The 14,461-nt window shown below is 34.5% G+C and overlaps 1 protein-coding gene across 3 annotated transcripts in view; it reads left to right on the forward strand.

Moving 5' to 3' along the window:
- Positions 1–6,171: 6,171 nt before the first annotated feature.
- Positions 6,172–14,461, forward strand: part of TENM2 (teneurin transmembrane protein 2) — a 517,058-nt gene continuing 508,768 nt past the window's right edge. For all 3 annotated transcript variants that reach the window (XM_062002971.1, XM_062002972.1, XM_062002973.1), the window contains exon 1: positions 6,172–6,397. In XM_062002971.1, coding sequence (XP_061858955.1) covers positions 6,172–6,397 — 226 coding nt within the window. The remainder of the gene's footprint in view (positions 6,398–14,461) is intronic.

Raw genomic sequence — 14,461 nt, forward strand, 5'->3', positions numbered from 1 at the left:
ATTTTGTGAACTTGTTCAGCTATACAAATTTTAAGTAATTATATTAATTGAGAAAATAACTTGTGTTGTTCTATGGCCACTTGATTCTTCTTTTTTTCCTACCTGGCTGCTTAGAATGCTGGAAGTGTGTGGGTAACAATTATACAGCAAGCAGGAAACTAAGCACTAAAACTTGGGGTTCCCAATGTGCAGCAAACTCATTGTATAACCTCAGGTGGGACACTTAACCTTTGGTATTTAACTTTTTCAGTAGAATAACACTGACTTAACTTCCGTGGCTGTCCTAAATTCTAATGAATATTTGTAAACAGCTTTGAGTTAGGAGTGGAAATATGTTATCCCTGGGTAAAGCCTCAATATTTATTTACTTATTTGAAATTTTGGCAGTATTTGGAAAGGGAGGAATGTTAATGCCTCCTCCAGAAAGGAAAGAAAAACACTCTGCAAGAGGAAAAACTTGAAAATTTCACACAGTTGAGAAACTCTAGGATATATTAAAAAAAGTATTCTCTCACTTTCTTTAGACCTTCCTCAAACTCTTCCTTCTGTCTACCTCTGTGTAGCTAGGAAGAAGAGTATTTGCAGTTTGAGACTCATTTATATTACTACTAATACTCTGCTTAGTTTTACTTTGGGTGCAGCTATAACCCTATTCTCTGAAAAAAAGAAAAAGGAGCATTTGTTCTTTGTAAGTGTCTGTACATTGCTTGGGTGCCATTGCTTGGCCATCTTTCTGAGTCAGTGTCATGCTATATACTTCTAATGACTGGTGTAACATCTAGGATGGGAATGAACAGGATAGTTATGTTCTTTTGATGACCAGATACTGGAATATGTGGGATGCAAGTAATACTTTAGTACAGACAAGAGGATGTATTCACATGTATCAACTCTCACTGCCCAACAGTCAGTAGAAAATAAGGAGTTAATCCTTAGCAGTCAATGAGTGATGTGAGACTGAGATTGTTAGAAAGCTGTCTCCTAGCTCCTATGCATCTTATTTTCTTAATGGGATGTTATTTTCATAATAGATTCTAACAGTTCTGGGATTTGTAAGAAGTTCCTGGAGTACAAAAATCTCAGAAGATAGTCTGGAAATAAAAATTTGTGTATTTAACTAGATCAAAATACATATGTGACACAAATATTTGGCACAGTGTTTGATTTTGTTGTATTTACAATTTTGGCTGCCCTTTGACTGAAAATACTTCCTATAGCTTTTGTTTACTAACAAAAAAAAGCCTGTTTTCCTCTGCAGTGAAGCACAACACAGAATGCCTGTAAGCACTGTATGTCTTCTATTACTTAAACTTGAATCATTCATAAAAAATGTTCTGAAATGACTGTTTCATGTATCATACTAAATATGTCTAATTTTCAAAGCAATACACAGAGTTGCTACAGTAAAAGGAAAATTCAGTATTTGGAGAAGAAAAAAAGCGAACGTGAAGAATCAGATGACAGATCAATGGAAAATGAAGTTACATTATTACACCAATCAGATTGTCAAAATATACTTGGGAATTTGGCCTAAATCAAAACTATCATACCTGTTCTCAATGTTATTCCACGTGACAAAGTGTCCTTGCTATAGTAGTATTTCATTTAAAAATCCAGAAGTAGAGATGTGCTTTTTCACTCATATTAGAATCAGCAAAAAGTACAGCAGTTAAATAACCTTTTAACTTATTCCCTGAAAAACTGTACTGTGCAAAAGCTGAATTATCGAATTTTTACATTTCAGAATTAGTCTTTGCATAAAGCAACAAACAGCATTTGAATCTTTAAATCAGTAGCTTATTTCCAATTGTTGATGATGAGGAGTAGTACAGGCTTCTAAGAGATCTGCTTTTTAATGAACAGATTGGTAGATGGTGTACTTTTTCCACTTTTAAAAAAGGCTGTTTCTAATATTGTATGCACTATTATAATGTTTTGATCTAGTTGTGCTAGGTTATTTAAGTGCATAAAATAAATGTGAAGTGCTTTGTTTTCCCTTGAACTTCCAAGTGATTACTGCATTCTGTCTATTGTGAATGGCAGTTCTAATGGCCATGTACACTATAATAGTATAAGGGATCATTAGGAAATGCAAGAAACAAGCACATAACTTATATTAAGATCAGTGTACAAATCAACTTCAAATCTAAAAAGAGTTTTAGCGTAGGCTTTGCTAAGCCATTAGAACTCATTTTGAGACCTCCCTCCATGCAACCTATTGATTTGACTTTGCTAACGCAAAAAGAAGTGGTCAATAGTTTAAAAACCCTAAACAAAAACCTTATGTTCACTTCTTAACTTGTCCCATCTTCCCTTCTCCTCCCTTTTCCCCTTCTCCTTTCTCTCCTCTTCAGGACATACAGTGATTTAATGCCCTTGGACTACCACACAATTACACTCTTGTTACCACTGCTGTACTCATGTCCAGGTAAAGATTTGCTCTGCATAAGCACAAGAAATCTTACATTGAGTGAATAGTGAGTCCAAATTTATTAGTCATGTGTAACTTGCAGCACATGTGATATATTTCTCTCTGCCAACATCAAATACAGTATGTCTGATTTATTGCTTTAAGTGTTCTATCTGTGGAATGGCTAGATTATCTGAGACTGTACACCTTGGAAACTTGACCAACCTTTTTGCAAGCCTTAAATACCTTATTCAGAAAGTTAGATGGGGAACCTCTTGGTGCTTCACAGATAATTAAAACTGTGATGGACAAGCAGATGAAATCAGTAGATGCTAGTTGTATTACTCTGTCAGTATAAGTGGGTCAATCTGAGCAGTCATAGTAAAATCCTTTGAAACAAAAGAAGTTATTAAATCTGTTACTATTTAGGTCAAATACTCAAAATAAACCATTCACAGAGTGCTCTTGAGACAGGCAAGTAAAAAAGTATGAGGAGTTTAAACTCAAATTTAATCTCCCCATTATTCTTGCTGAACTAATGCCATCATATTTTAACTTCCCATAAAGATTCCCTTATCTTACATAAAGATTTGATTGTTTAGCGAGGAAGGTGTTTAGCATCGAATTGAAACAGTATTTCATCTATTTAAGGTATTAGAAAAATGCCAAGTTTTCTAAGAGTGTGTTCCAACTTCATCATATTTTAGCCCATTTATAGTGATAATGTATGAATTGTAAGAGTGGTTTGTTGATGATGCTGTAGAACTGGTTTTTGCCTGACGATTCTTTTCTTAGAAATTCCCAAAGCAGATAAAGATGAGAGAAGAATCTATGGGAATATTTTGTTGCAGTTAAGTAGATGCATTTAGCCTCAGATGCTTGGGATTTGTCCTCAACTAGTAGACAACTCAGAAAAAAAAACACCATACTGCAAGAAATATGAACGTTTAAAAACTCGAATAAGAAAGTTTTTCAAATGATCTGTAATATTTTGAAGCATCTCTTACAAGTCAGTAAAGTTCAAGAAATGTTTAATAGTATAGGATTCTAAAGATCAAGTTATTCACCTAATGACTACGTCATCTGATCCTCATAACAACATTTTCCTTAAGGTCAAAGTAAAGCTGTTGGGAGATATTTATCAAATTTCTACATTTATTTTCTTGTGTTAACCCATTGGAGTTGTCATAGTAAGGGCTGCAGACGTTGTACCTTTCATTCTGCACAGCAGAGTGACTGAGGAATACTCCTTGGCACTATCAACAGTAGAGTATTGTCTTGTATTTGAAGGATAATTGCATAAAACTCAACAAAAGAATGTTTATTGAGGGAACAATTTCAAAACATCCTCTCTGCTTGAGAAGTTGCTTTTATAAGCTAATATCATGGAGATATTCACAAGTTTTATCTCAGGCGTAGTAAATCCTTTTTTTAGCTATAGTAAGAAGAAAATTAATGTTGTTTCAGAAACAGTAGAAGTCAAGCCAGACAGCTTAGTTTAGCAATCATAAAAACAAAAAGCTGTGTTTTTTTTTTCTGAACTGCTAGACAATACCTTGTATAGAATAAGCTTTTGTGTTGAACAGTAGCATGAAGATATCCAGAGAGTCACTGGCAGGTCTTGCTCAATCCTGTACTGTATTCATCTATTTCTGTGTTTCATAATTGTGATATATTGATATCTGAATTTGATGAGATAGTATTGGAGTAGGATCAAAGAGCCTGGCATTGTTAATTGAAATGATCATATATCTCCTCAAACTGGAAGTCAGTGTTTGTGCCACTAGTGTTAACATGCTTTACAGTTTAAAATATATTACAAGACCAAAGAGTTGAATAATGCAGATACAGAGACTTAACCTCTAGACCTTCAGGGAGGCGAGAAATGGGAGTCTGTCTTGAGTCTTCCTTTCTCTTTAAAATTCTAAATCCAGCTCTCCCAGTTTTCTGATTTTGTTTTGCCATTTCTATGTGTGTTGTTTTGTGGGGGTTGATTTCCCCTCTGAAATACACCATCAGAGTTAAAAATAAGAGAAAAAAGAGAAAAAAGTAAGTATGTTTACACTTTTTTTTCACTCACAGATTGCAGAGTACCTGTGGGTGGTTTAAAACAGCTGTTTTTCTTGGTTACCTAACTTTCTTCTTTAAAATATAGAAAGAAAAAGCCAAACAGTTCTAAATGTCAGAGTTTAAATGAAGCCAAGAAACCTTTTCTCAAGTTCACTAGCTCCTCTGGCCAATTACATTTATTTTCTCTTAGGGACATAATCTATTCCAGCCAAAAAGCAGTGATATGGCAAATATTTAGCCAATGTTATGACCTCCTCCCCTATGAGTACAAAAGACTACAGCAGTGAAAGACACAACTACTTGCTTGTGTTTTTTGTCGTCTTTCACTGAATTTGTTACCTTGATGCAGAGGTGGCAGAAGGAATGGTTCTGCTGGACTGCTTTGGTAATTTAAGTAAGGACTCTCTGGCCTGGGACTGGGTGTAGCTGATGTGTAGGGCCTGATCCCATTCTGCTGGATGGACTTTTGAGTAAGCACTTGAAATAAAATGCACAGTCCCAGCTAAATGTGCCCAAACCATTTATTCACTTAGCCGAGTATAGAAAAGCAGAGGTTTTTGTTCCAATTTTTACTTGTTAGCAAATCTGATTCTTCTTCCATTTCAGCAAAAAGTTCTGTCATGAGAATTTCTCAGGACTAGTACAGACCTGGGCATAGGATGCCATGAAAGACATACATACAAATATGAACTCAAAATAATTAGTACCTCAGTGGTTAGGGTGCTCACGCTTAGTGTATTTCTTGCTTTCTACAGTATCTTTCATTTTGCAATGTATGCATGCCGACTGTGCATATATAAAAGCATATATGCCACAGTAAGGGTGTCCTAATTAAGTAGTCTGTAAGAATCTATTTCTTTTCCTGGTCCAGTGAGCAGAAGATATTTACACATCCTGAAGAGCTCCGAGTGCTGAGATGGATAAACCGGTCATCTTGAGGGATTGTGAAGAGCCTTGTTCTGTGGTGCACAAGAGCAGCCAGTTCCCAAAGTGTTCAGAGAATCATAAAAATGCAGAAATATTGAGCCTGGACAGGACCTCTGGAGATACCCGAGCCAACTTTTTGTTGAGAATAGGGCCTTGGATTATGTTATCCAAGGGTAATAAAATCAGTGGCTTTTGCTTATTAAAACATGGTTAAAGGATAATGTACACCTTTGTAATGTGTTAATGCAGAATAGGAATAATTTCTGTGCAGCTCTCCTGCATGCTTCATTCTTAATTGCAAACTCTCCTGCAGGAAGCACGGAAATAATTAAACCTGGTTTGAGTTTGCTTTTATTTGTAGTGTTGCATAGCAGGAACAAATATTATTCCGTCGGTTCCATGTTGCTATCAGTATTCATTCAAAATATCAAAAGGTAACACTGTTTCTGTTTTATCTTCGTTTTTTAAACTCTTCAATGAGATGATAATTTAGATAGAATGCAATTCTCTTACAGCATTTGATTTTCTTCCCCCCACCCATTCAGGTCAATTATTTCAGTTTCTAAGGATTTATCATGTGGTTCTTCTCTTTCTTCTCGATCTGTGCTCCGTTGTTCTTCAAGGATAAGTCAGGGAAAATAGAATAAAACAAAAAGTAACAACAGTGCTCACTCTTTTGTCATCCCTTTCTGCTTTTAGATAACAAGGACTGACACCAAAAATAAGAGTGGCTTTTCTGAAAACATACTATCTGACTCAGAATAATGGATATAAAAGATAGAAGACACCGTTCTCTGACGAGGGGCCGGTGTGGAAAGGAATGTCGCTATACAAGTTCTTCACTGGACAGTGAAGACTGCAGAGTACCGACTCAGAAGTCATACAGCTCAAGTGAGACACTGAAGGCATATGATCACGACACCAGGATGCACTATGGAAACCGAGTTTCTGACCTGGTTCACAGAGAGTCGGATGAGTTTCCAAGACAAGGTATGTTTAAAGTCAGAACTGCTTCCTTTTGTAGTAATCCTAGGTAGACAATCTCTGTTGCTTCTGAAGTTATACCAGGAGTTTCAATGAAAGAACTGTAGGAGAATGGTTGCTTTTGTTTTTAGGGTTTTTTTTACCATTAGTTCAGCTGGTTTGTGTTAAATTAGGAAGTTGTTTCACTTCTCAGATTTCTGATACTGTCAGAGTTCACTTTGTATAAATGAGGCAAAACAGGATCCACTGCTCAAAACATCTGATAAACACAAATGCTACTGACCCTTAACCAGACATATTTGTCATGGATCTCAGGGTTGGCCAACATACCAGCTTTGTATTCCATTTTCTAGGTTGATTTTAGAGTTAATAATGGAATTTTCACCATTACTTGTCTATCTTTAGCAGCGTACCTGTACTTAAAAGATAAATATAACACTGTTACAGTGAAACCCCTTATGGGCAAGAAACATTCATCAGATGCCTCAGAATTCCTTTCCTGATCATAAGTGTCGTGTAATTGAACTGTGGCAATAGGAATGTTGTTTCCTCTGCCTTCATTTTGTCACTGCTTATACTTCCTGCTTACCTTTCACCTCATAAAAACTGGAAGGAGGAAACTCACCTAATTACTTTTACAATTGGCTGTAATACATCATCATAACATCGAGATCCTAGAACTAATATTGGAAATAAACTGCCTGTGTGAACTTGTAAGCAAACTGAAGTAATCTCGTCTTTTCTAAAACGCTCCTTGCTTTAAATAGCTGTTACATCCAATGAATTAACAATTCAAATGGTTTTAATTGGAAAGGCTGTGATTCTGCCATTACACACATGTAGTTTCACTTCAATTCAGATATTTACTTGTCTCAATAAATAATAGGTCTGTGTGTGGAAACCATTAGTGAACATTGTTTAGAGGAAGAGTGTTTAATCAGTTGGTTAACTTGACCAAATAGCCTGATTAAATTGTCACCCAGTCAATAATTAAATATGGTTTTAAAAATAAATTACTTGGCTTAGTTGGAGTTTCGGATATGATTTCTATCAAGCATAAATTTATATTTATGTGAGGCATAAATTTATAGCCCTTTGTGCCCCTCTTAGTGGAAGGTAAATGATCTAGTACATCTTTAATTGCTGTAAGTCTGCTATTTTATGTATGTGCTTGTTAATGGCATATGATAATATTCCTCTGTGCATTTCTAATATTGTGACTCAGGATATTCTAAGTTATCCCACTTTCTGTGAAGATCATTCAATGAAAGGTCATGTTTTTGTACTTGAGATCATGTCACGAAGCTTGTTTAAAGCGTTCTGCCAGTAGTCAGTGTCTGTCTTCACCTTTACATAAAAACATATATTAATTATCATTGTTAATTACACCCTTGTCTAATCCCTTATTTCTCATGCATTTGTGTACAGACATTTGAAAGTGTTTGCATTACACTTGGTCTATTAAACACCCAATTCTATTTTCTGAGGTAATCTCTCTTCTTGTAAGGTCTTTCTTTGCTTATAGATATTTACCTAGAGATAACACGTCAAATGGCAACTAGATCATACGAGCTACTGGAGCCATCTTCACTGTAGTTTGTTCAGCCTTTGTGTACAGGAGTCATCTAAATATTACTTTTCCCTATCTGGATGATAGATGCTTCAGCTCAAGTGCCTCATTTTAGCTTTGAGGTCATTATTCAGCATTTCATGAGGATGTTCTTTTTCTCTTGATTACTGATTTGACAACTGTTCATCCTCCTCCTGCTCTTAATGTGTTCTTATCTGCCCTCTTTATGAAGGCAAGTGCAAATTGTTGGTAACTGAATGAAAATGCTCAGATTTTTTATTATTTTTATGATTATTATTATTTTTCCCCCTGCTAGTCTGTGATTTTACATCTAGATGGATAAAGTTTATTTTAGAGAGCCAAAGTAAGTTTTTTGTTAAATAATACGAGCAGTAACTGCTTATTTTCCTGCCTTTGTTATGTTTAGAAGGTAAATTTCTTTAGAAAATAGGTCCAAATGGTGATTCTTTGTATTCACAAGTTCGATATCTTTCTAGTTGTACATTAAAGAAATTTGAGGTAATGGGGCAAGTAGATCTAGATTAAGACTTGATACATATTCTGACTTTTTACATGGATACTATATGGATAAAAATGTGCTTCATAAAGTAGGAAATACCGTTCATTTCATCTTACACATTCAGTTTCCAGATGCTGACAGCTAGGAACTTACATATGTAAATTTATTCTAAATTTGAGTGGGTGTTTTGATGGGATTAAATTCTGTAGGAAATAAACATGCTTAAAATAAATAGTCTTAGGAGATTTTTTAATTTATTTTATTTTTATATTATTACAAAACTTGACTTTTTTAAGCAACTGTAGATATTTTCCTCAATATTTTGTCTTTTCTGTTAGTAAAGCTATATACACTGGTTCATTGAAAACTATTAGATGTAGCCATGGAACTAGTACTGCTCAAAGTACTTGTTTTTAGCTGCTGCCTGACTGTGTGTCATTCACTTTTGAAAATCTGTTAAGCATAAGATCAAGTTGTACTGCTTCCATTATTATTTATGATGGTTCAACAGGGAAATGCTAATAACAAAAAATCTATTCAGAGCTCAGAAGTCTGAAACAGATACTGATTTGGTTTAGTATTTTATTGTCTTCCTGTTCTGATCTGTTTGACTCATTGTTCATAAAAAAGCAAATGTTCAACGTATAAATACTTCTTTAAGCCAGGATGGGTAAAGCATTTGATAGGAAAATTAAATGTTAGTGGGAATTTAGCTCTGAAAATACAACTTTAAACAATTGTCATCATTTGCAAATTTTTAAATAAGGTTTTTGTGATAACTATTGACAAATATGCCTACTGAAGAAAGTTCCTCTTTATAGAAACTGCTTTCTACTGTGATATTTGGAAGTTTCTGTGTAAAGGCGAGTAAAGAATGACCTGACGTGGATATCACAGCAGGCACTTTTGTCTGACATTACGTCTACTGTGAATATTTACCTGTAATTTTCTAAGTAATAAAATTATCCTTTAAAAGCCATATTTTTAATATCAGCAATAATATACGTTCAAAATTGTCTGGAATAGGTTTAGTATTTTGGTATCAAACTTATTTTCCAAACCTATTCAAAACTGGTGTTTAGGTTCCTGGTGAAAATGGCAGGTCCAATGCATGCCTCAGTTATTAATTTTGTCTTAGATTTTACCTAATGTACATAGAAATGTGTTTGTAGTTCAGTACCTACACCAGATATTCATTACCCAATTGATATGAAATATACAATCTTTCAGTGGATCTGAAAGAGCATTCAAGTAAATTTTGTTTCAAGTTGAGGGGTCCTTTTTGAATGCTATATTTTGAGTACGAACTTTTATACTTTCTCTTATAATGTGTCAAAAACTTGACAATAGTTCTGACACTGCTGGATATTTGGCCAATGTAAATCTTCCAGTAATATGTGAATTTCTCTACATGCTATATGTCATTTATTTTTCCACTAAAGAGAGCCAATTATCAAACATTGTTTGTTTAATTACTTTAAAAGAAAATACTTTCTTGTGACCTTACCTGCTGGCACAGCATGGTGTAGATGTGCTGTAAGGGGAAAAAAACCCCAGGACTTTGGAAAACCTTTTTTAAAAGAGGTTGCTTTGAAAAGCAACTTTTCGTCAAGTATACTTTGTAACCAAATTGTGCTTTAAACAACACTCTACCCAATTGTTAAGAGTTTTAAACTAGGTTTCAAAGGGGTGATTGTAAGCTTTGCTATTCCATCACTTGGCTCATGGATTTTGTCTTTTTGCTTGAGCCAAAAGTCAGGCTTCAGCTGATGCAAAATTTATGATCCAATAGTTATACTGTTTTCTCATTCTCAGATCAGATCTAGTTTAGCAGTAAATCTCAGCTGTTAAATGTCAGATCAACTAGAGTACATGATTGAAGTTGCTAAAAATAGTATAAAAACCACTAGTATATTAAACTAGACCCAAAAATCTTCTGAAATGTTTGTTTGTTTAATTTTACCACAGTTGATTTACTTTGTGTGCGTTACATATGTTTTCATATGATAATTAATGAAGAACAACCGATTCTTTCTATATGTCAGCTGAAATTCAATTTTTCCTGCTTTTATACTTAAAAACACGTGCTTTTTGTATCCTGTTTAACACTATAGGTATCTTAACAGGAGTTAGAAAAAGCTAGTGACAATGATTATATTAAATTCTTTATAATATCCCTTAAATTTGGCAAGTGATGTTATTAACATTAAGCAAATTTAAACAAACACAGAGGAATTCACAGAGGGGCACTTGGAAGTATAATGCTTTCATTTTTCTTTCACATGAAGTTGAATTATTGTGCTGTCCATCTCTAGTTCTTATTGTATCTTTTCACCATGTGTATTGAATAGGTTTCCTGAAGAAAAGAGAATAATATCAATTAAAGAAAAACCCAACAAGGCAAACCAAACTAGTCTCAGTCTACTTTTTATTTTTTACAGCCTACCCTAGGGCAGCTCTGATAGCTGAGAAAAAACAAATATTGTTTTCTTTTATTCTTTACTTCATAAATCTGCCACCAAACTATACTGTTACACATTTGAAGAACCACACTGCACTGAGAACATTTCATGAGAGTGATTAAGCTTTTTCAGATGTAAAGTTCTTGTAGTCAGATGTTCTGTGTTCAGCAGTGACTAATGTACTGCTGAATAGAGTATTAGTTACTGTTACTACTACTCAGGCTAACTGGACTTTATCTCGTTGCTTATATTCCCAGTAACACCAAAAATGAGATTTCGATCATCTTGTCATCAAGCATGAGATCTACTCAACATTTAGGCTCGAATTAGTATATCCCTTCCACATCCAACTGAGCTTTACTAAGTTTAGTTTTAATATTTCTTTCCAGAAACTATGACCTTTTGAAAATAGGATATAGGTATCTATATATTATATAGATACATAGATTTAGACTAAAGACATTTAAGAGAACTTTTTCTTGTGTTCTGATTTGAGTTGGGAGCACATTCTTCATTTTCCTTTGACATGTTAGGTTTTGAGTGGCATTCTGCAATGTGTTGCTTTTTGGTATATCCCTATTTTACATAATCAAACAAAATGTGAGGTTGAGGTAGGTGGCAGAAGCTTAAGGAGGAAGCCTTTAACATGGAATCAGATGTTGGCTGCCTTGTATGGGGTAAAAAGGCCTCAAGGCAAATTTCCTATTAAAACTGGTACACACGTGTACCAGTTGCACTGCTGTTGAATCAAGATTTACTGTGGCTTTAATGGTTACCTAAGAGAAATGCAATCCCAGTGTAAAATATTTATTAAGGTGAGACAACTGCATTCAATTTCTCCTCTCTAGAAAGCACAGCATTAGTGAGAAATAAAAATTCTTATTTTCATATGTGTACCTTATTTAATAAAGCTAAGATGTTGAATAAAAACTCCCTCCCATAAAAGGTGTTATGGTTCTTATTGTAAAGTGATTCAAAAACATGAAAGCACTTTTCCTCTGTGCTTTCATCTGGTTTGATATTGTTAATAATGGAGCTACATGGCAGCATTACTAGACTAGCAAATAAATACAGGTACAAACATTTATAGCATTCTTCCCCAAGTATGCTTTTAGGAAAGGAAAATCCTAGAACATCCAACTCAAAGCCTCCCATGACTTCTTTCACTTGTACTCCAGCATCAGTCAAGTGGCCTTCTGAGCTGTAGGATTAAGATCTGATGATAGATGGGAGTTAAACTAAAACTTTGTGTGTTTTAGAACTGAGTCACAGTAACATAGAATCAGAAAGAAATCTTTTTAGAAGTATCTTTTTAGGGAAACATCATGGAATAAGCTCTCAGACTTCAGACTACTTCCAAGTGCACTTGCATAAATTGTTTTCTCTTGCTTTTTCATTTTGTTTTGTTTTGTTTTTTTTTTTCGTTTTTCCAGCTAGTTCCCTAGTTTTTAAATGGTAGCTTAAATATGTTGTTCTGATCATGTCTTACTTTCCACTTCCCTTTCATTCCCTTTCCATCCTCTTTTTTTAGCATTTTACCATTTTATATCTTTATACATTAGGACAATTTGCTGGGTGTCATTGATTTCTCAGACCTGCTGGAAGTGAAGATTGAAAAGTCAGCCTGTCTGACAGGAACTTGTTGAATGAAGGTGTAACTCTTGCTCTCTTACCCATTTGACTAGTTGAGCCACATTCTAGATCATTGGTCATTGGAAGTCCTCTGAGAGAGCAGGTACTGAGTGACAGGAGACGTGTTCCAAAGGGGTACTTCAGAGGTGGCGATTGCACTACAGCATGGTGGAGTGTTTAAAATACCATTACTATGGAAAGAATGTCATTAACTAGCAAGCTAAATACACAGTGTCATCAATTAAGGTATGGCTGAGAATCTTGCTCTAGGTGAACATAACAGAGAGGGAGTTGAATAAAATACTGTCTTCTGAAACTTTATATAGAGAAGCAATGATGCTGACAGAGGACTCCAGTGATAATTAATATGACCAGTGCTGAAAACCACAGTGCTATTCTAACATTAATATGTATTTGTAGAATAAACAACAAACAGCTAGACATAATATGTGGATTCTGTGTGTACACACAGTTTCTCTTGGGGAATATTTTCCTTATTCTTGTCAGTTTCTCTCTAGTGATTGTTATCAAAAATCAGCATTTGTTTACGGTTTAGATTAGAGAATCAGAATGCAGGGATTTCTGATGCAAGTATATAATTATGTATAGACTTATGTACCTTTTCATTCTTAACAGTTAGCTTTCAAAAAAGAGCTTCTGCTGTTTTTTACTGCTACTGTACTGGATTCATTATTAGTTGATGATTAAGTAAAAGTAGATTCCGTTTTTTCTGACCATTTACAGAGTTACATGAACATTATGTAAATCAGATACGAAGGGATAACTTCTAAAAAGTAGACGTTTTCCATTCAGGTTAAAAAAAATAAATAGATTTACTCCATGATAATGGTAGTAACTACTTTTAATGCAAATACCTTCTCAAAACCACTTAAAAATGAATAGGATTTATACTTACAGTACTTTATAGTTAGAAATTTGTATCAAGGAAAAAGATGTTGTGCTTCAAAACAGTGTAGAGTTTGCTCACCTTTTAATACCAGAGCCTAACTGAATATTGAAAAAAACCTTTCCTTTGTATAGTTTTCTTCCTCCTCGTCCCTTTGCTTGGCAGTGTAATAGAAGTCTAAGACTTTGGATAGTAAAAATAATAATTTTTGATCCTATAAATCCTCCTCTATTTTCTCATATGCACATGTGCACTTAGTCATCTAAGAAGCTGTGATATTCAAGTACATCCATGTGTATGCTCTTTCTCATTAAAATCCATTGTAAAGGGAAATAATGTACTCCAAGGAGATGAAATAATATTTTTCTTTTAAAAATAAGACAGCCTAAATGAAAATATTTGTTCTTCATTGATCCAACTAACAAAAACTATGTATCTGTGCAAATTCTGCAAATATTCCACCTTCCCTGGGTTCTTGTCTGCAGAAGGATCTGCAGTTTAACATAGATGCTTTTTAGGATGCAATCTCCAGTGTGAAAAGTTTAGGAAGGAGACTGATTACTTGTAAATGTTCTTAAACCAATGAATAGACTCTTAACTCTTTTCCAATACACCTATTACCATGAAAAAAAAGCTTTTAGGCTTGATGTGTATTTGAATTGGGCATCTTTGTCCTTGCATGCACCAGAAAGTTAATCTTTAGGATCCATGTAGTCCAAAACTTGCACTGGTGAATGTTGTTTTATTTCTGCTTTAAATATGGCACACTCTCTACAACTTGTGTTCTCGTAAAGAGAAATTAGTTCATGTCCTTCTTTTTCTTCCATTTCATAATACAGGAAGAAATAAATCCTTAAATAACATTGGAGATCTGTAAATTTTAAGCTGGCAAAAGCATTTATTTTGTGTTATACATTGTAGAACTCTCTGATGTCAGGTCTGCATCTTCAGGAAAATATGGAAAGGATTAGACATCCGT

Source organism: Colius striatus, chromosome 9 (assembly GCF_028858725.1).
Source record: "Colius striatus isolate bColStr4 chromosome 9, bColStr4.1.hap1, whole genome shotgun sequence".
NCBI classification, from domain to species: Eukaryota; Metazoa; Chordata; class Aves; order Coliiformes; family Coliidae; genus Colius; species Colius striatus.